The sequence below is a fragment of the Chiloscyllium plagiosum genome, chromosome 10 (genome assembly GCF_004010195.1).
Source record: "Chiloscyllium plagiosum isolate BGI_BamShark_2017 chromosome 10, ASM401019v2, whole genome shotgun sequence".
NCBI lineage: Eukaryota > Metazoa > Chordata > Chondrichthyes > Orectolobiformes > Hemiscylliidae > Chiloscyllium > Chiloscyllium plagiosum.
Window position 1 is genome coordinate 24,161,665 of NC_057719.1, and position 23,758 is coordinate 24,185,422.

The 23,758-nt window shown below is 38.8% G+C and overlaps 1 protein-coding gene across 4 annotated transcripts in view; it reads right to left on the minus strand.

Moving 5' to 3' along the window:
- Positions 1–23,758, minus strand: part of ppp4r4 (protein phosphatase 4, regulatory subunit 4) — a 185,590-nt gene that overhangs the window by 128,347 nt on the left and 33,485 nt on the right. For 2 of the 4 annotated variants that reach the window (XM_043697170.1, XM_043697169.1), the window contains exon 3: positions 16,337–16,486. The exons of the other annotated variants lie outside the window; for them this stretch is intronic. In XM_043697170.1, the coding sequence (XP_043553105.1) occupies positions 16,337–16,486 (150 nt within the window). The remainder of the gene's footprint in view (positions 1–16,336; positions 16,487–23,758) is intronic. 4 annotated transcript variants of the gene reach the window in all.

A 23,758-nucleotide genomic window follows, 5' to 3' on the forward strand; every position in this document is an offset into this window, starting at 1 on the left:
TGGTGTCATCCGCAAACTGTACCTCTTATGCTTGCATCCAAATCATTTATGTCAATGACAAAGAGTAGAGGACCCAGCACTGATCCTTGTGGCACTCCACTGGTCACAGGCCTCCAGTCTGAAAAACAACCCTCCATCATCACCCTCTGTCTTCTATCTTTGAGCCAGTTCTGTATCCAAATGGCTAATTAACCACCTAATTTTATTAAATCTGAGCTGTGCTTTAAATCTTCCAGATATTTTAAGAGTCTGGGATTTCTCTCTCCAGAACATATATTTCCCACTCAAGAGGTATATACAAAGTGGGTCACTTAAGTTGTAAAAGAAATAATTAAATGAGACAATTTACTAATTTGACAAAATCTAGCAACAGAAATTAACAAGCAATGGTCTTAAAGTGGAGGAGTATATGACTATCCCATCCAATCTCCAAATCAAAGGCTCATGCCCTTGCATACTTACAATTCAGTGCAGCAGCTATGAAGGATGGTCTTCCAGTTCGAGCTATGAAATGTGTTTTTGAAATCAAAAAGCTCATGTGACACTTTAAGTGCCTTTGTCTGAAAGCATTCACTTCATTGATATGACAAGAAGACAACTAGTGTGCACAACATAACAGTAATGCTTGCTTGAACAATGAAAGTCCTGCTGAAGGGCAGCAAATTGAAGCTATATGGGTAGTATTATGGAATCACAGAGGCTGGCAACCTCCAAGTAAGCACAAAATGAGTGAGTGCTGAGGAAGCAAGCTAAGAGTCATAATATGCATCCTGTGTAGATGTACACGTGGCCCTGCATGCAAAGTGGCCTGCCAGATGCGTACAAATCTAGGATGATCCTGAGCTCCAAAGTGAAGTGTTGAAGAGCTGATATAGTGCTTGAGTTGGTGCAACAGCGGGCGGGTGATGTGAAAGGCTTGCAGCGTGTCACTGATGACATGTGGATGAAGAGTGGAAGGGGATGGTGGCCAAAGACAATGCAGGGACAATATGGTGAAGACAGAGTTGCATGATGTCCAGAACAAGCAATTGCCGAGCTCCAGCCATCAGTCTGACTTGTATGTTGGGAATTTGCACCATCTAGTCTCTCAGGGAAGGAGAGGAAAACTGAAAGTTGTGCATAAACAAGGTGAGCTCTTAATGAGACGCAGATACATTGGAACAGGGTGGTCACCACTTATTACTGAGATTTTGAAATTACCATTGGAAATTTAAGGGATCCTGAGTCATTTCACCTTCTCTGTACTTTCCCAAATTTCCAACCATTGCCCATGCCACACCAGGGAAGGGAAAATTCCACGCTTATTTTTTTAAATGGCTAACAATTAAAAAAAGAATATCACCAGTAAATAATGTGTGGATGCTTTTCAATTATCATTGACAAGCTACAGAAGTATTAGATCAAGCAATGGCATATAAAGTGCAAGGAAAAATAAAGTAAAACAGCAGATGCAACCCGGTGTTTCACTGCACCCACACTTCTTCATGCACTATTTGTTGACCAAAAAGATGGACAATTCAACTTGTCCCAACTCCCTTGCTAAGTCCAATTTATAGGCTATAAATGAGTAATTAACAGCAAATATGGTTCACTGTGTCACAATTTCACTTTATAGATGCAGTTTGGAAGTATGCCACACATTAACCTATTGACTTCTACAGCATAACGCTCAAAAATATAGACAAGGCTGAGTCAGTTTACTGGAAATTACAGTCCATGCAAAGTGGAGTTCAAATCCAGGCTGATAAAATAGAAATTTCTTCTCATGATTATGCAGTTAACAAAAGCAGTTAGGTGTGTAGAGGTAGTACGGTAGAGCTGTCAATTTCTAATAAATGTGAAATTTATTCACAGAATCTCTACAGTGTAGAAACAGGCCCTTCGGCCCAACAAGTCCACACCAACCCTCCAAACAGTAACTACCCAGACCCATTCCCCTACCCTATAACTCTACATTTACCCCTGACTAATGCACCTAACCCACATATCCCTGAAGACTATGGGCAATTTAGTATGGCCAATTCACTTAACCTGCACATCTTTGGACTATGGGAGGAAATCAGAGCACTCAGAGGAAATCCACGCAGACAGAGGGAGAATGTGCAAACTCCACACAGACAGTTGCCCGAGGCTGGAATTGATCCCATGTTCCTTGCGCTGTGAGGCAGCAGTGCTAACCACTGAGCCACCATTCCGCTCAACCTTTATTCAGAAAGGTTGAGAGATTTATGAAACATTCACAAAAGTGAGTAATGGGTTGGAGTTGGTGGAGGATGGTATGGGGGGTTGGGGTTGGTGATGGTTAGGGACAGCAATGATGAAAGAACATACTGTCAAACCGAAAATAACAAACAATTCAGTTAAAAATCACACAACACCAGGTTATAGTCCAACAGGTTTAATTGGAAGCACACTAGCTTTCAGAGCAACGCTCCTTCATCAGGTGATAGTAGAGGGCTCAATCCCAACACAGAATTTATAGCAAAACTTTATAGCAAAAATTGCTATAAATTCTGTGTTGGGATTGAGCCCTCCACTATCACCTGATGAAGGAGCGTCGCTCCGAAAGCTAGTGTGCTTCCAATTAAACCTGTTGGACTATAACCTGGTGTTGTGTGATTTTTAACTTTGTCCACCCCAGTCCAACACCGGTATCTCCAAATCATGAATACAATTCAGAAAAGACCCAAAAGTAAAATTATGAACAAACAAAATAATTTTCGTTGTTACAACGAAAAATTACGTCCACCTGCACTTCGTATTAGGTGAAGCAGTGACATGGGGAAAATAGGATTGAGCCCAACCATGATCGATTGTAAACTTCAAATGCAATAAAATCTGGAATTGGAAGCTAGCCTAATGGTTGGTTGTTATACAAAAAGAAGGTTCAGTAATGTTCCTTAGGGAAGGAAATCTACCATCCTTACCCAATCTTGCATATATGTGACTCCAGATGCAAAACTTTGGCTAACTCTTTTCTGCCCTCCAAAATGAAGAAGTTTCAAGAAGATAAGAGATGGGATTTTTGGCTTAATTACGAGAAGATTCAGACTTTGAATGGACTAGGAGGCCTCTATAGTATTAGTTGCCTAGAAATCCTAGTTGGACCGAGAATTCTGATTTACAGACCCAAGGTTCAAGTAAAGATGATACCCTGAAACTGCAAGAGTTGCTCTTAAAATCCCAACTTAGTACAAGTCCCTGGGAACCTCTAAGAGTATTTCAAACTACCTGGTAAAACTTTAAAACACAATCATAGTTTTTTCTTAAGACCTGAATTCAAGTTGGTTGGAATCCGAACTATCATCAATCTTCAACGGATAGCAATTAAGCTTCATTGAGAGAGTAGACATGACAACTCATTAAATTCTATCCTTTGTTTTTTGAGGAGAAAGTCCTTTTTCCCCTACTCTTTATGCCCAAAAAAATCTCTGCAGAGACTTGTCTCATGTTTTATGAATGCGTCTGTGTACAAAACTAAGGCAATAGAATTTTAATTTTGGATCACAGTTTAGGAATTAGCCAGTGTTTGCCACTGAATAAGTGTTTTTTTCCACAATAAACAGGCTATTTTCAGTTAACTAAAGAAGCCTGCTGGATGTTTATTTTAATCTGCAAAGTATTACAAACCAGATCATTTTAATAATTGACTCAACACATATATAGTAATGGTGCGATGGTGTAGTTGGGCTCAATTATCAGTGGACTCTTGCCATCACAGTCATAACATAGCTTGGGGGCTTGGAACAACTTGACAGACAGCAGATTCATAACACTAAACCTTTCCACCATCACCCCCATAAACTCAAGGAGGAAGAGTGAAAGGAAGACAAGTACCTGGGGTAAGGAAGGGACAGATAGGAATACCCCAAGAATTCCTCCTCAGACTGGAAAGGAAGGTGCTGAGGGTAGGAATAAAAAAATCAAAGGCCAAAGTGTTTCTGCCTCATTTACTCTAATAAAGTGGTACACCTTTATTTAGAATGCTTAAAGTTGCAATTGAAACCTATTGGGATTTGTACAAATGATTCCAACAGAAGAGACCAACATGAAAAGCATCAAGTTGTAGCTATAACTGCAAGACCAAAGGTAGATACTGCAGGAGAGGAGAATAAGCTATTTCTATTGGCTTTTCTATTTTTATTTCTTTCACAATTTTCTCCTGCATCTGTAAGAACAGTGAAATCATAATTTATGACGAGTCTGCTTATTTAACAGATAATTTTAACAACTTCAATATTTTATTTCTTGATCTTCAGTATCTGGCAAAGTAGGCCGTTTTCCTCCCTTTGTCTCCCTATGACTAGTACTTAGCCAGTACAGACACAATGGGTCGAATGGCCTCTTTCTTTACTGTAAAATTCTATGATTATTTGTGGGATAGTTGATACACTTAGCTTTTAAACTTAAACACAAGTTAGTGGAAATGTACATTTGAACATTTCATAAGTCTACAATAGTTCACAACATTTCTAGTGTTTAGTCAAGCACAAAGAAGCTGCAGCATACAATATTCAATTGGTTAGATCCCCATGACTTCCCCTTTAAGCACCAGCATAAAAGTTCACATCATATCATTCAAAGGCTCTTAACAAATCATCAAACAAATAGCTATAACAAACTGGAACATCCTGTGACTTGATTTTTAACCAAAACAGGTGTTCTTCTAAAGTATTTTGTTAAATTATTTCTAATGTCAATTAAAATGTCATATTTTCCACTTACACATTATTTAACTTTTATAAACTTACTCAGTCTCAATATCATGCAACATTGTTCATGGATAGCCAAAAGCACCCAGAATTAGAGATAACTGTACATAACCTGCAAACTGATTTTAGATTAGATTAGATTCCGTACAGTGTGGAAACAGGCCCTTCGGCCCAACAAGTCCACACCGACCCTCCGAAGAGTAACCCACCCAGACCCATTCGCCTACTCTATGTTTACCAATGCACCTAACACTATGGGCAATTTAGCATGGCCACTTCACCTGATCTGCACATCTTTGGACTGTGGGAGGAAACTGGAGCACCCGGAGGAAACCCATGCAGACATGGGGAGAATTTACAAACTCCACACAGACAGTCGCCCAAGGCAGGAATCGAACCCGGGTGCCTAGTACTGTGAGGCAGCAGTGCTAACCACTGAGCCCCCATTTGTCGAGAGTTTTGTGTATACATACCCCAGACATCTCTACTGTCTAATTCCAAAGTATTGACATAAAAATATATTAAAAATTGATACTGGGAAACGACAACAACATTATCTTTCTTTAGTAGCTAGGTAAATCAATCATCATAGTCAACTATTTATAAAGTAAATTAAGCTTCAAGGAACACTTAGTGTCAGGTAAGTATTAATTGATAAGTGACATGTGGTACTTCGTTTTTGTTTGGATGAAACAGAGCCATTCAGCACAGAAACAGACCTTTCAGTCCACTCGGCATGCCGACCAGAAGTCCTAAATTAATCTAGTCCCATCTGCCAGCATTTGGCCTATTTCCCTCGAAACCCTTCCCATTCATATACCCATTCAAATACCTTCTTAATGCTGTAATTGAAGCAGCCTACACCATTTCCTCTGGCAGCTCATTCCATGAACACATCATGCTTTGTGTGACAAAATTGCTCTTTCAGTCCCTTTTAAATATTTTGTCTCTCACCATAAACTTATGCCTTCTAGTTTTTGACTCCCTACCCTGGGGAAAAGACCTTGACTATTCACCCTATCCATGCTCCTCATGATTTTTGTAAACTTCTATGATGTTATTCTTCCACCTCTGAAGTTACAGATAAAATAGCCTCAGCCTATTCAATCTCTCCGGTTCTGGCAACATCCTAGTAATTTTTTTCTGAACCCTTTCAAATTTAACAACATCTTTCCTATAGCAAGGCAGCCAGAAGTGAATGCAAATAACCTAAACAAACACAATCCGTTATCTGAATTAGCAAACTTCCATTTAGGGGCAAATGAAAACGTATCCTTGGTTCAAAAAACATCCAACCCTGATTTTGTTGCATTAATGGTGAGTACGCTTCCAGCAACAAATTCCAACATCAGTATATTCACAGCAAAATGCAAAAATCAAAGGTGCTGTGCGAGTTGCTCTGTTCCTCCAAAAGCAGTGCTATACTGGTATTTTGATAAGAAGCTCACACTGAACCACATGGAGTTGCAGTGCTTGCCCTACAGATAGCAACTAAACATGCTAGAGAAACTTGCCGCTTCTTCATTCAAATACAAGTTAACTTGTCAAGACGTGCTAAGTTTCAACAACAAACAACAAACACCTTAGGCAATGAAACTTCACTGCCAAATTGTAGAACTGCATTCCATCAAATTTCAATTGTTGTTGGGATTTCTTTGAAAAATAAATCAGGTTTTCTTGGTATTCTTTCGCTGTCTTTAACCAATCTTCTTTTTCTTGCATTTATTTTGCTTTCTGTTAATGGTTTAACACTGAATTCAATATCCTAACTTATACTTCCTTGTTTAGACTCTGTGTAGCTCATGTTCTGTCTAAGTTAACAAACCTTTTCTTGCCCATTCCCCAGGTCCCAGTAATCATGTCAAGAGAGTTATTTTATTCAGGATTACTATTAGCTGCACATATCAATGTAAAAGCACATAGCAAGCCTGTTGGCAAGTATAACCACAATGAAGTATGTAGGTTATTTGGTCACTACTTCTCAGAGTTTACAAACTCGCAAGATAAACAGAATACCATATTAAACAGGTTTCAATTAGAAGTTCCTGGATTTGATTTTAAAAGCTTATGGGAAACACATCTAGCTTGGAAAAGAAGGGGTTATTTTTAGGATTCAGTCTGGGACAGTTCTACAGAGGTCTTGGATGAAGATGAATTTATAAAGCAACTTTTCTCAGAAAGGAGAAAATAGTTAGATTTCTTAATAAATTACTTTAGAAAAAAAAAGTTTAGTAATAGTGTCAGACCAGGAGTATTTAGGTAAAACCCTAAACTAGTCTTATGAGGACTGAGAACATTGAAGTTCAGGTGTATGAAGGTTCCTGGAAAATGCTATCAGATGTTCCAGGCTGGGAATGGAATTCATGTTAAATCAATTGTTAGAGAAGGAAATCTTTCTCTGGTGTAAGTACTATACAAGATGTGCTTTTGGGTACTATATAGGGATGTTTTTGGAATCACTGAAGCAGCATATAGGGGATTAATGATATGTTACCATGTGCTTCAAAATCTTTAAGTTTCTATTATAAATTTAAACTGTAAATAGGCTGACTTATTCTATTTTAGCTTCATTTCTTTGGCTTCTATTTTATTGTTAAACTCAGTTCTACAATACTGAGTGCTTGTTCTTCAGTAGGAATCTACCTGTTAAAACTAAAATAAAACATGGTCAATTAAGACAGATTTTAGTCTGGGATCTGACTTGTCCACTACTGACATCAGCTGAAATTATAACACTTGTTTTTACCAATGGAATCACAACACAAAATGTTTACTTTTTTCAAACAAAAATAAACATTATTATATTTTAAAGGTTTAACCATAACAAACATTATTCATTTAACATATCTAGAAACTATACACAATTCAGAATTACTTCCTATTTCCAAAAAGATTTTCCTTCTACGACATATCAATCTTATGGGATCATCCATATGTCTGTTGCGGTCCGTTGGAGAGTTTTCTTCAGTTCCAGCTATTCTCAGAAGTAAAACTGCCATTCAACTTATTTATACTACAGGGTATTATTCCTGATGAAGGGCTTTTGCCCAAAACGTCGATTTTGCCTGTCCTCGGATGCTGCCTGAATTGCTGTGCTCTTCCAGCACCACTGATCCAGAATCTGGTTTCCAGCATCTGCAGTCATTGTTTTTACCTCCTTTATTTATACTACAGACCTTGTTCTGGTTACTTTTCCAGTATTCCCATGCTAATCAGCTGGCTACTTTCAAATGCAATAAGACACTGAGGTCTACCAGCAGCTTTAAAATTAGGGAACTTCCCAATTTCTGATCCTCCATAAAATTCAATTTGAAATTAAGCCTCACCCACCGTTCACATGTTCAATGGTGAAGTCAGTGCTTTCACTATCATTTATCTTGGCTAACTTCTCTCAGGTGAGTCCAAACTGCAACCCTAGATTGAAACATGAAATGCTTCCTGAGCTCCACTTATCTCCATGATGTAATGACCTAATTTGGACCATCCACAACTGACAATGTCTCCAAGTAGGTCAGGCCTTTTTTTGTTTGTTCTTTTCCCTTCTGACTCTTTAAACAAAAATGAGTAGCCTTCTGCATTTCCATTGCTTTAGGCGTTCTGATAGTCCACTCAAGCCTTGCATCTTAATTACTTTACCTTCATAACAATATTTTTAAAGATTTATTTCTTTTTGAGATTTGGAAATTGCTGATAAGGTTAGCATTTGCTGTCGATGCTTAATTGCCCTTAAACTAAGTAACATCCTAAGCCATTTCATGGGTGTGCTAAAAGATACTTTATCAGTGGTTCTGGAGTTACATGTAGGTGGATGTCAGATTTCTTTTCCTCGAGGATATTAACAAATCAGATACATTTTTTCCATGATTAATAATAGTTTCATGATCACCAGTATTGAGGCTAACTTTCAATTCCAGATTGATTAATTGAATTAAATTCTACCAGCTGCCATAGTAGGATTTGGACGTGTCTCCAGTGCATTAACCTCGGCCTCTGAATTACTCATCCTGGGACAATGATCGTCCAAGAACTAAACATCTCTAAATATTAACATTAACCATGAACTAAATTTCTGCAACAATATATAAAAACTGGAATTCCTTTTTCCATTTTTAAACAAAACTCCCACCTTTAAAAAATATTTTATCTGCACTTATAGATCACCCTGATCCTCCAATGCCATTAATCCTACAGGTTTGATTATACTTTTCACTGTTCTCCTCCTCCTTGTCACCGTGCTCGCCCACCCTACAATTTTATTATCACTGCAAACTTTGTTCAAACCATTTCTATAAATGGGAAACAGCGGTGTTTCTAACATTTCCCAAAGAGACATAGTATAATCACAAATAGCTAATCTGTGCAACATCCAGTTACTTGGTTCTACTTGCTAGTCACTTTCCTGTCCAACCATTTTTAAAATTTTCATAAGACCTTCACTGGCAACTTATCAAGCTCTTTCTGAAAAAGACTCAATATATTAACAATGCTAGCTTTATCTTGGCACGCTGATTTCCTCAAGTAACTCAACTAATTTAATCAAACATGACCAAGCCTTCATAAAATCATTTCAATGTGTAATGGGTTCATTCCCTTTTGGAACTCTCAAAATAATTGTATCCATTTTCTTATTCTATAAAACTCAAGATACTTCCCAGATTAAAAATAACTCACTTCAGTGCAAGTCGTTCACAGGATATCAGCATTGCTGAGTAGAACGGCATTTATTGCCCATCCCTGATTTGTTTCGAAAAGCTGACTTCTTGACTTTTGCAGTCCATGAAGACTAAGTATACCCACAATGCTTTGAGGCAGTGAGTTCCAGGAATTCATCCCAGTGACAATTAAGGAAAGGTTACTTGGAGGGGAACTTGCAGCTGGGTTCTCACAGGTATATTGCTGCCCTTTCATTTCTTGATGATAGAGGTCAAGGATTGAGAAGGTGATGTCAAAGGATTCTGAGTGAGTTGTTGCAGTGCAACTTATTGATGACATTCCCTGCTGCCACTGTATGCGGTACTACACGAAGTGAGCATTGAAGATATTACAACGGGTATCAATCCAACAGGTGACTGTGTCCTTTGTGGTGCATCCATCCAGGCAACTGAAAAGTAATCCTTCACTCTCCTCAATTGTGCCTTGTGCACAGGTTTTGAGTCAGGAGGTGTGTTAGATGCTACAGAATTCCCAGTCTCGGGCATGTTCTTGAATTCATTTTATTTATTAACCAGGTCCGCTTTGGTTTATGAGATACTTCCCCCAGGATGTTGATATTTGAGGATTCAGTAATGTTAACACTATTGAATACCATTGGGTAGTGATCAGATTGTTGGAAAGAGTCGTTACTTGGCACTCGTGTGGCAAGACTGTTATTTGTCACTATCAATCCAAGCCATTATGTTGTCCAAGTCTTGCTGTATTTGAATGCAGACGGTTTCAGTATCTGAGGAGTGGCAAACAATACTGAGCACTGTGCAATGAGCAAACATCCCCATTTCTGATCAGATAGAGGCGATCAATGAATTGGTTGGAGATGTTTGAGCCTTGGACACTAACCTGAGGAACTCCTACAGCAATGTCCTGGGACTGATCAAAAGCCATGATCACTTTCCATTATGCAAATATGACAAATCAGCAGAAAGTCCTCCTCTCCCTCAATTTCCATTAACTCCAGTAGGCTAGGGCTTATGATGCCACACTCTGTCAAATGCTGCCTTAATGTTAAGGGCAGACATACTCACTTCCCCTCGAGTTCAGCTGTTTATTCATATTTGGACCAAGCAGCAATGAGATCAGGAGCCAAATGGGTCTAGCTGAACTCAAAATGAACAAATTATTGACCTGCAAGTGCCACTTGACAGCACTGATGCTGATATCTTCTATTACATTGCTGATGATTAGAACATAACCGTGCAGTACAGGCCCTTTGCCCCTCGATGTTGTGCTGAGCTGTGGAACCAGCCTGAAGCTCATCTCCCCTACAGTATTCCATTTTCATCCATATGTTTATCCAATGACTATTTAAATGACCTTAAAGTTGGCGAGTCTACTACTGTTGTAGGCAGTGCGTTCCACGCCCCTAATACTCTGAGTAAAGGAACTACCTTTGACATCTGTCCTATATCTAAAACCCCTCAATTTAAAGCTGTCCCCTCATGCTAGCCATCACCATCCGAGGAAAAAGATTCTCACTGTTCACTCTATCTAAACTCCTGATTATCTTATATGTCTCAATTAAGTCACATCTCAATAATCTTCTCTCTAACAAAAACAGCCTCAAGTCCCTTAACCTTTCCTCATAAGCCCCTCCCTCCCTACATGGCAACATCCTGGTAAATCTCCTCTGAAACCTTTCCAAAGCATCCTCATCCTTCCTATAATGCGGTGACCAGAACTGTACGCAATATTCCAAGTGCAGCCGCAACAGAGTTTTGTACTGCTGCAGCGTGATCTCGTGACTCCGAAACTCAATCCCTCTACTCATAAAAGCTAACACACTGTATAACTTCTTAACAACCCTATCAACCTGGGTGGCAACTTTCAGGGATCTATATACATGAACACCAAGATCTCTCTGCTCAACTGCACTACCAAGAATCTTACCATTAGCCCAGTAATGTATATTCCTGTTACTCTTTCCAAGGTGAATCACCTCACACTTTTCTGCATTAAATGCCATTTGCCACCTCTCAGCCCAGCTCTGCAGCTTATCCATGTCTCTCTTAACCTGCAACATCCTTCAGCACTATCCACAATTCTACCGACCTTAATGTAATGCACAAATTTGCTAACCCATCCTTCTATGCCCACATCTAGGTCATTTATAAAAATGACAAACAACAGTGCACCCAAAACAGATCCTTGTGGTACACCACTCGTAACTGAACTCCATGATGAACATTTCCCATCAACCACCACTCTCTGTCTTCTTTCAGCAAGCCACTTTCTGATCCAAACCACTAAATCACTTCAATCTCATGCCTCCGTCTTTTCTGCAACAGCCTACCGTGGGGAACCTTATCAAACACCTTACTGAAATTCATAATACATCACATCAACCTTTTTACCCTCATCCACCTGTTTGGTTAACTTCTCAAAGAACTCAATAAGGTTTGTGAGGCATGACCTACCCTTCACAAAACTGTGTTGACTATCCCTAATCAACTTATTCCTTTCTAGATGATTATAAATCCTATCTCTTATAACCTCTTCCAACACTTTACCCACGACTGAAGTAAGGCTCACAGGTCCATAATTACCAGGGTCATCTCTACTCACCTTCTTGAACAAGGGGACAACATTTACTATCCTCCAGTCTTCTGGCACTATTCCTGTAGACAATGACAACATAAAGATCAAAGCCAAAGGCTCTGCAATCTCTACCCTTGCTTCCCAGAGAATCCTATGATAAAAGCTATAGAACCCAGGGGACTTACCTATTTTTGCAACTTCCAGAATTGCTAACACCTTCTCGTGAACCTCAATCCCGCCTAGTCTATTGGCTTGTATCTCCGTCTTCTCCTTGACATCACTGTCTTTTTCCACTGACAAAAAATATTCATTTAGTGCTTCCCCCGTCTCCTCGGACTCCACGCACAAGTTCCCACTACTATCCTTGATTGGTCCTAGTCTTTCTCTAGTCATTCTTTTATTCCTGATACACCCATAGAAAACTTTAGGATTTTCCTTGATCCTACCTGCCAATTACTTCTCATTTCCCCTCCTCGCTCTTCTTAGCTCTGTCTTTAGGTCTTTCTTGGCTAATGTGTTAGGGCTCTCAAGCGCCCTAACTGAGCCTTCACATCTCATCCTAACATAAGCCTTCTTCTTCCCTTGACAAGAGATTCAACTTCTTTCATAAACCACGGCTCCCTCGCTCGACCATTTCCTCCCTGCCTGACACTTATCAAAGACACGCAGTAGCTGTTCCTTGAATCAGCTCCACATTTCAAGTGTGCCCATCCCCTGCAGTTTCCTTCCCCACCTTATGCATTCTAAATCTTGATTGATGGGGTGGTAATTAGCTGGGTTGGATTTGACCTGTATTTTGTGGCAGGTCATCCCCAAATAAATTCCCACATTTCCTGGTAGATTCAAGTGTTGTAGCTATACTGGGACAGCTTTGCTACTGATGTGGCCAGGTCTGGAGTACCAGTCTTCAGCATAATTGCTGGGATTCAGCAATAGCCTTTGCAGCATGTACATAGTTAAAAATCACACAACACCAGTTATAGTCCAACAGATTTATTTGAAAGCACTAGCTTTCGGAGCACTGATCCTTTGTCAGGTGGTTGTGGAGTACAAGATCGTAAGACACAGAATTTATAGCAAATGTTTACAGTGTGATGCAACTGAAATTATATATTGGAAATGACTGGATTGTTTGTTAAGTCTCTCATCTTTTAGAATGACCATGTTAATTTCAGTTCTTTCATATGTAAGTCCCAGAACATTTTTTTAAAGTTACATTCTCAAGTGAACTTTAACAATAGGTGCCATGTCAGCTTAGATAATGCATTGAAGGTGTGAGGTGCCCTGTGTGAGGCTATCTTTGCCCCAATGTTCAAACTGATTCTATTTCTAAAAAATGGATTTAGAGAATCTTACATAGGTTCATGCAGTACGTAATTCTGCAAGTATAAATTCACCCCACAAACTTATGTGTCTGTGTGTGTGTGTGTGTTGTGTGTGTGTGAGAGAGAGTGTGTGTGTGAGAGAGAGAGTATATGTGTGTGTGAGAGAGAGTGTGTGTGGGGATGTGAGAGACTGTGTATGTGAGAGAGAAAGAGTGTGTGTGTGTGAGAGAGAGTGTGTGTGGGAGAGAGTGTGTGTGTGAGAAAGAGAGTGTGTGTGAGAGAGAGAGTGTGTGCGAGAGAGAGAATGTGTATGAGAGAGAGAGAGAGAGTGTGTGAATGAGAGAGAGAGAGAGAGAGAGAGAGAGAGAGTGTAGAGCAGTGGGGTCACCTGTAGTGTGACATGAACCCAAGATCCCGGTTGAGGCCATCCTCATGGGTACCAAACTTGGTTATCAGCCTCTGCTCGGCCATTTCACATTGTTGCCTGTCTGTCTTGGAGGATGGTCAGCTGAAGGTCTGAGGTTAAATGTCCTGAAATGCTAACGTGTTCTCCAATTGGGAGGGAACACTCCTATCTGGTGATTGTTGTGCAGTGTCCATTCTTCTGTTGCTGTAGCCTTTGCTCGGTCTCGCCAATGTACCATGCCTCACAGCAACCTTGCCTACAGCATATGAGATAGACAACGTTGACCGAGTTACATGAGTACCTGACGCATACATGGTGGGTGGTGTCCCCACGTGTTATGGTGGTATCCATGTCGACACTCTGACACGTCTTGCAGTGTCCACCGTGACAGTGTTGTACGGTGTTGTCGTGAAAACCGATCAGTTTGCTGTGAACAATGATCTGGTGGTTGGTGATTGTTTAAAGGCGAGATTGTTTAGGGGGCAGCACGTGGCTCAGTGGTTAGCACTGCTGCCTCACAGCACCAGGGACCCAGATTCAATTCCAGCCTCGGGTGATTGTCTGTGTGGAGTTTGCACATTCTCCCCGTGTTTGCGTGGGTTTCCTCCGGGTGCTCCGGTTTCCTCCCACAGTTAAAAGATGTGCAGCTCAGGTGAATTGGTCATGCTAAATTGCCCATAGTGTTAGGTGCATTAGTTAGAGGGAAATGAGTCTCCAGCTTCTCCAACATTCACAACATGATGTGGCAGGAATGCAGAGCCTAGATTATCCCAGGAGGCCTCAACATTCAACCATTCAGGAAGATTATGGCTAATTTAATTGTGGTTCCAATGCCACATTTCCAATTTGGATCGACTCAGGCTTGGAGGGCCGAAGGGCCTATTCCTGGGCTGTAAATTTTCTTTGTTCTCTGTATTTTTGTTCAATCCCTTAAACCTATCCTTCCATTCAGTAAGATTGTGACTGATCCAATTGTGGTTCCAACTCCACATTCCCATCCAGCCCCAATAAACTCTGACTTGCTTGTTATTAAAGAATCAATCTAACTGTCATAAAAGTATTCAATAGCTGGACTGCTACTGCTTGAGCAGGAAAAGAAATCCAATAATTCACAACTCTCAGAGAAAAAGAAATCTTACTGATGTTCCATTTAAGACCACTTACTTTTCAAATCTAAGTGGTCACCTAGATCTACTTTCTCTCACAAGAAAGTTCCCTCAAGCCTTTATTTCTCAATAAGATCACCTCTTATTCATCTAAACCTAAGTGGATATAATTTGTCCAACCTTTCCACATAAAATAACCCCAGTCACAATATCAGTCAAGTGAACCTTCTCTCAAATATATTCTCTCAAAATTAGGAGACAAATCATGCAGTAATCCAGGTGTGAAATCATACTGTGCAACTGTAGCAAAACTTCCCTAATCCTAAATCTTCTGCAATAAATGACAGCATTCCAGTTGACTTCCTATTCACTTGCTGTGGCATAGTTAGTGTGCTTACAAAAAGATGTCAACTACCTTCACCCCACACCACCCAACACACACAAACACACACACACTACCATCTCCTGCTAGCTTCAGACTGAAAAAGAGCAACCTGGCTTGGTGAGGTATTTACATTGTATGAATTAAACATAAATCGCAAAATGAAAAACGATACAAATTAGTCTTTGTTATGAATACAAGTTAGTGCAGTGTATTGTATCTTTTTAAAGCATAAAAATATCAACATGAAAGCATTTTGTTCCAAACCATACCGTATGCCTGAATCCTTTTCATAAAGAAGGATATCGCATGGTTTGGAAGCTACATCTTCTGGTGGAAATCCATTTCCACAAAGAATTACTCTTTAAGCAATGGCAGCTGTTAACATGTTATTAGCACCTTTGTCAACAATTACAGTTTGCTTTAATTTAATTCTAACTTTTCATGAACTGAATGTTAATAGAGTGCAAAGAGACATTAGAAATCCATTCAGAAGAAGCGTCACTGGACCCCAAACATTAACTCTAACTTCTCTTCACAGATGCTGTCAGACCTGCTGAGCTTTTTCCAGCAATTTCTCTGCTTTTGTATCTGATTAGAATTTTGTGTTCAATCTCTAAAGGTAAAATAAAACTTATTTTGGCAAAAAAATAGACTTACTGCACTGAAAAGGAATAAGAAACTCAAAAATTTGATAATGTTAGAGAAATTGGTCTCAGCACTTCATGAACAATAATCTTCTAATCTGTCTTGGGTATTTATTTGTTTTACTGATTACAAGGTCAGTGATTCATAGACAATAAAAATTGAGCTTTGAGAACAATGATTAAAGAATGTGAGAATTAGTATCAAGCATATGAATTTAAAAGTCAAAATTGCAAAGGTTTCCCAAGCAGCACTATGGGTTTAAAATGTTTCATCAGCATTAATGTGGTTTGAATTTGCTTTCTGAGGTTAATTCAAGTATAATTTTCAATTAGCCATAAAAGGGTATTAGTGCTCGACATACAATATTAGAAAGCTGGAATGTGTCCTTAAATCTCATTATCAGAAGCATACACAGCTGATGCATGGGGAGATAAGGAAAATGTTTTATGTAGAACTGAAGGAAAAAGACTAAAAGGGTTTATCCACAATTAAAGTTTGAAACACTTTACCTGATGTCCCCAGTAGGTTTTTGAAACACAACTTTCTCCCTACCGAAGTCCCTGTAGATCTGTGAAGAGCTGAAGGAAAGGGGAGATTGATATGATGTAACACTCCCGCCGCCCCAATTTCGCACGATGCTGTGTTGATAAGAGCTGTTGCTGAAACAGGAGAGAGAAAACATGGGAGACAGATAGATAGTGGAAGATGATATGAAATCAGCTCAAGCCATAGGCCAATTCTGAAGGGCAGAGATCCGAAAGAAAGAGGAAAAAGGCAATTTAATAGGCAGAAATAGATACCATCCATTTAAAGGGGAGGGAAAGAAAATCTCCTTAAATCTAGAAAAGAAAGACAAGTAACAGATGACAAAAATATAATTGCTTAGTAAGCTCAATGGACAGATGGAAGTGAAGACTTTGTATGCTTATGATAATGTTGGCAATTCCAGACGTCCTTAAATGAACTAATTTATTCAAGTATTTTGTCAGCTATTGTTATGGCTAGCTACAGCATTCAAATGTTCATTTTCTGTATAAATCAAATGACCCCAGGTCCACTGAAGGGCACATTAATTTATGTAATTTATGTAACTGCAATAGTAGCTAATTTAGGGAACTAATTGATGTTGCAGTGGTGACAACTTCAAAACTGGTCTTAATTCTGCATCTGCATAAAATGATAGCTGCTGCAGAAGTCTACTTATTCAATACGCTTGCAGTGTCTACTTTGTAAACACAGGAAGGACATAATTTTCTGCTATAATTATTCTGATTTTGTGAATTACACAGTTAAAATTGGTCTTTAGCAAACATACTTTATTACATGACAAGGCTTAAGCGTACATGCTAACAACATTTTGTTAGAATGTCTTGCAGATTGTATATTAATAATCACTTAGTGGCACAAAACTTGAGGATTGCTGAGAAAAGACATGTCAAAGAATTTTTACCTACTGAATGAAAAGTAAAATAAAAACATGAAAAACTTTGACAAAATTTGCCTTTTTTCGTGAATACTCAAGATTGCATATTTGTGATAGCTTAATTACAATGAGAATATTTAGCAATTATGGCAATTTGTTTTTGTTGGTGCTTTGTGTGCAATTTACATGGAGTTTTTCATAAATTTAAATAGGTGATCATGTAGAGTCCAAAAGCTGTTAAAAATGTAATGGTTACTTCTGGCACAATTTACATAAAAATGGTTGACCTTAACATATTGCTGCACCTGTTACGGGAAATGTTACTGATGAATGCCCATCAATCTCCATCTTAAAATACAGTCACAGACCCAGACTCAAACTCAGACCAATTGACTCTAGTTTTTATTTTACCACAGATGACCTCTGACCGAGTATTTCCAATTTTTTTGTATATTAATTTAAAATATGATAAGAAATGTTAATATCTATTTCATGCATAGTAAGCTAGCATAAGCAAAAACAGAATGTTCAATGATTAATTACATATGCCACTCATTTCATGGGATTACTATAAATTAGATGGTCATGATAGAATAAGTTCTTAAACGTCCATGGCACCTACAGTACCTGCCGACTTAATTAACTGATCTCTTAGATATATGCTCGCCAAGGAAAGAAAGGAAAAACTTTAAAATCTGTAAAAGGAAAGCAAAACAATAAGTAAAATAAATCCACCCAAAATCCTCACTTAACATTGCCAGTCTCTCCAAATGTTCCAAGTTCTTAACATCATTTCAGTTAATTAATCTTTGACTACATTTATTGGAAAAATATTATGCACTCCAAGAAAAATAATATCAAGTCTTAAGCAAAATTTCACACTATGGAGTTAAAACAAAGAATTCTATTCACATCAAAAAAACTGCAATAAGTCATTTAACCAAATTAGATAAGTGCCAACATTGAAATGTTTAAAATGGCAGGTTAAATGGTGGCATCAACTTTTACAATATTTAAATTATTCATCTGAAAAAGAAATAGAAAACTGCGCACTTAAATGACTATTAATAAAGAAACTGCCCAGTTTCTAAGAAGAGTATTCCTCTGCATTATCGGTGTACACCAAGTTCAATGTTTAACTTTTGGAATTTTAACCAATATTAATGCATTTATATGATCAAGTGCATCATTACTTTGTTCTGTTTTTATAACAAGCATTTAACAGACACTGGACAAAGTGGGTAAATAAAGAAAATCCTTTGGAAATCCACATTCCACATGGCGGGATTTGAAGCTTGGTCCACAGAACATTACCTGGATCTCTGGATTAAAAGTTGAATGATAACACCCCCCACTAGGTCAATGCCTCCCCTATACTTGTCTTCCTCTGACATCATGTTAATAACCATCAATCCAACTGAGCTAACTGGTCCACAAAATCCTGAATGAAGTGTTATTTCAACCTGTCCTAGTCTAGGTTGCTGTCAGTGGTTCCAACAAGGAAACTGATCTTAACACTGAATTTTCACAATGACATCATTACAAAACTAACTCCTGAAAGCCAGAATCCACAAATCCTAACCTGGATTTCAGCCACTATCATATTCATTGTTCTGGTTAGGTTGTGGGAGAGCAATGTGGACCACTTCGAAATTGCAACCTGTGGTGCACAGTAGCAGTTACCCATGTAAAACAGTAGCTACCCAAAGTCATGTCCGATTTATATTATCCAGAGATGAGGAATGTGATCATTAGAATAGGTAGTGTTAGATCTAAATATTGCAGAATTGTTTGGATAGTAGGGTACCCATTTAGAAAGTAAAGATATCCTTTGAAAATGATCCCAGGATGTCTATGGAGGAGGTTAAGTGGCCATTGATATTGTTAAAAGAATGACGTTTGTAATAAGTGCACCAATTCATTGGAAATGTCAAAACTCACTGTCTAAAGGAACCATCAACATAGCTGTCAACAAGGGAGCTGTCAAGTTGTTAAGACATTTAAAAACATTTCCCCTTTAAATATTTTTTTAAAACTTACCTACATTATTATACAAAATGCTCATTATTGCACTTTGCCTGTTGAAGTAAGCCTGAATTACAGGTGATATGCCTTTAGGACCAGTTCATAAATGTGAAGGATGACAGATTTTGTCTCGTAATAACCAAGGAACATCTTAGGGGTCAGCATGGAACAAACCTCGAACTTTCCTGGTTAACTGACTCTGGATCATGAGAGTCCACATTTCTTGTGGCATCATGGTTACCTGTTACTTTTAAAGGTAGTGAAAAAGAATTCAACTTCAACTTCTTCAAATTTACAAATTTAGCAATATTTACAAACCTCAAGGCTTGGTTCTGGGGCAGGGAATTTGTTATTGGGAGATGGAGAATTTTCCTTTGAAGTTTTAATCCAGTTAAATCTGTGTACTTATAATTCCAGTTCCAATTTTATGAACTGGAATACCCAGGCCTCTCTCTTGCTCTCTGCTCCTCAACTCTAGCTATGTTTCCAGCTCTTCCAGCTCTAGAATAGCTCATGAAGCATCATTTGAGTTTCCAGTTCCAAACTTCCATACAATTTGTGGATAGAGGTTAAGAGGCTTGAGCAATACCTGAAGCGTTTTATTCCTTTGACTTTATTGAGTTATTTTAATTTTTGTTCCCCAGCTACTATTTTTAATCTTCTATGCTCAGAGATGTTAATATTTCACTAGTCAAATTTCCTTGCTCTCGAAGCACCTTTATGTCAACATCTGCCTTTGTTCTTATGGAAGTTTAAAGAAAGATTACTGTGTTTCTTCGTTTCACAAGTAATTTAACTTGATTTTTCAATTTTTTTGCTTGCCATTGGTTTCTTTGAATCTAAGAGTTAAAGCAACATTTCATGTTTTACTTTTTTTCAAAAAAAATGCTTACAATGCTGGAATGCAGACAGGCCTTCTACCTTAGTCCACCTGTGCCCATGCCACAATCATGTCGCCCACCACCCTAGAACAAAAATCCTAACTTCCAAGACCCTTTCTCTTAGCTCAGGTTTGTCGAACAGGGAATTATCCCAGAAGCACAACATTTGCTGAACATATATTGTGCAAATATTCAGTGCAAACAGGTGAATTCTGTTTGGTAGCCTTTAAAGTGCTTGACAACATTCCAATTAGATCTTAGGTGTTGCAGTTTCCAATTTTATTTTCACATTATTACTGAAAAAATGTAGTGTTACAATGTTAGATTGGTATAAGAGAAGGGTCGAGATTATAGGGAGCAAGATGGCTATGTAGCAACAAAATAAAAACAGTGCAGAGAAACAGTTATAAAATAAGCTACTGTTTGACATGATAGTGGTATGGATAATAGATTCAGCATAAATCAGAGCAAGATACTAACTGGTAGTGAGGAATAAAATATGCGGATGCTTGCATGTAAAATTTAAAAGCAGGTCAAGTTCTCTGCTGTCACAATTTATCAGACTGTCAGTGAGCAGACAACCAATGACCATGGTTTAGATTTTTATTTAGTTTATCCTTCCTGATGTGCAGTTGAAGGAGATTGTTGTTCATCCTAGACTTGATTACTGCTATATAATTCATAATGATGGGGTTAAAGAGTTCATTATGCTAGCAGATAGCAAATCCCAATATTATCAACAACTATCAGAAAGATGACCAATGTATTTGAATGAGGTCATAAAGGGGCAATATGTCAATGAATAAAAGGAAATGAGACACAAAGATTTATGAGATGATAGCACAGAGGCATTAGAAAGCAATACAAGAGAAGTATTGTCTACATGAGGACAGATAGGAATGGAACAGAAACAATGTCATGGAGAAGAGAGTGTGCAGGAAAACAGTGCCACCTGCCAAGCATTGTAAAGGCATATAATCAAAATTAGAGGGAATGATGGATATGGTGTTAGAATTAAAGGAAGTCACTGATAATTTTCATGATGGTGACCTCCATCCATTTGAAATTTCTTCAGCCTCTTCCAGAGATCTCGCAATGCACATTTAGTGGCCACAGAATGTTCAAAAATTGAAGGGTAATAGCTGGATCAGACAAAAGACCTGGCATGTCAACAGAAAGCCTTTAAAAATTCTTTTGTTGGGTTTAACAAAGTTGTCAATCCTAAATACAAGATCACACACTTAGAGAAAAAGTAAATAGGAAGGACATTGTGAAACTTGAAAGGGTTCAGAAAAGATTTGCAAGAATGTTGCCAGGGTTGGAGGGTTTGACCTACAAAGGAGAGTGGGGCTGTTTTCCCTGGAACATCAGAGGCTGAGGGATGACCTTATAGAGGTTTATAAAATCATAAAGGTTATGGATATGGTAAATAGACATGGTCTTTTCCCCAGGTGGAGTCCAAAACTAGAGGGCATAGGTTTAGGGTGAGAGGGGAAAGATTTAAAAGGGACCTATGGGGCAACTTTTTCACGCGTGTATGGAATGAGCTGCCAGAGGAAGTAGTGGGGACTGGTACAATTACACCATTTAAAAGGGATCTGGATGTGTATATAAATAGGAAGGGTGTAGAGGGATATGGGTTGAGTGCCGGCAAATGGGTCTAGATTAATTTATCTGTTCGGAACGGATGTGTTGGACCAAAGGGTCTGTTTCCATGCTGTACATCTCTATGACTCTAAATGAATAGCAAACATTGTAGATAATGATAAAACATTTACTTTGGAAAATATAACATTTTAGCAGTTTTAGTTCCGTTCAAAACTCCAATTACTTACAATAAATTAAATGACTTCTGCTTACAATCCAAAAGGTGTACATGTGCTATTCTGCAAAGGGAACAACTAGCAATTGCAAGAGAAAGGTCAATCACAGAGTTAAACTGACAAAGTTATTGAAACATCTGGGCTGAATTATAATATACAGAAGCAAGTGGTTTGGGTCCCATGGTAAACTTACACAAAATGTCAATCATGCAACTATTATGGACCAGGCCAGACCCCCTCAAAATATTTCAACAGACCCTAACTTTGCTAGTTGTTGTAAGCAGGCATAACATGGATATGCAGTTGGTCAAACCACTTAGTTTTAAGACCATAAGACCATAAGACATAGGAGTGGAAGTAAGGCCATTCGGCCCATCGAGTCCACTCCGCCATTCAATCATGGCTGATGCGCATTTCAGCTCCACTTACCAGCGTTCTCCCCGTAGCCCTTAATTCCTCGAGACAACAAGAATCTATCAATCTCGGCCTGGAAGACATTTAGTGTCCCGGCTTCCACTGCACTCCGTGGCAATGAATTCCACAGGCCCACCACACTCTGGCTGAAGAAATGTCTCCGCATTTCTGTTCTGAAATGACCCCCTCTAATTCTAAGGCTGTGTCCACGGGTCCTAGTCTCCTCGTTTAACTGAAACAATTTCCTAGCATCAACCTTTTCCAAGCCATGTATTATTTTGTACATCTCTATTAAGTCTCCCCTTAATCTTCTAAACTCCAACGAATACAATCCCACTATCCTCAGCCGTTCCTCATATGTTAGACCTAACTGCATATCTCCCCAACCCTTTCCAGCTCTTAACTTCACTTTATGCCCCTATTGATCCGGGCATAAACTGCAAGCAACTGCACGCAATATTTCGGGGGAACCGAATGAACAAATGAAATAAACGACTGGAGAAAGCCACAGAAACCTGTCGTTTCCAATAAAACATCTTTTGCTCAATCCTGCGCTGTGCACTTATCCTGAGCCCGATGCTCCAGTAATCTAGTGTCCGTGGCAGTAAAAGCTGCTCCGCGAGGATTAATCATAGAACAGCTGCATCTAAATGGATTGAATTGCTTGAAGATGTAGACCATGGGATTGAGCACTTTCACCCAAAACAGTGACTGCAGCAGTACAGAATGAACAGTGCAAATGTGAGTATTATATTGCGCAGTACCTCAGTGAAATGGGAGGGTGGACGTTTAGGCAAGTTAGTTCTTGTGGGAGGGAGAGGTTACTCCGATAAAGGGTGGTTATGATATGTGAAACGCAAAGATGTGAGACAGCGGGTGTTTGAAGAAGGAAACTGATCACCACGAAGAGTATTTTTATGTAAAAAATAGATTGATTTTCCCAGACATCCACTGGGTTTCCCTGGTCTGACCTACTTGTTACCTCTTCAAAAAATTCTAACAGGTTTGTCAGGCATGACCTCCCTTTACTAAATCCATGTTGACTTGTTCTAATCAGACTCTGCTCTTCCAAGAATTTAGAAACCTCATCCTTAATGATGGATTCTAGAATTTTACCAACAACCAAGGTTAAGCTGATTGGCCTATAATTTTCCATCTTTTGCCTTGATCCTTTCTTGAACAAGGGGGTTACAACAGCCATCTTCCAATCATCCGGGACCTTTCCTGACTCCAGTGACTCTTGAAAGATCTCAACCAATGCCTCTGCTATTTCCTCAGCCACCTCTCTCAGAACTCTAGGGTGTATCCCATCGGGGTCAGGAGATTTATCAATTTAAATAAAACAGAATTTATTTACAAGATTAC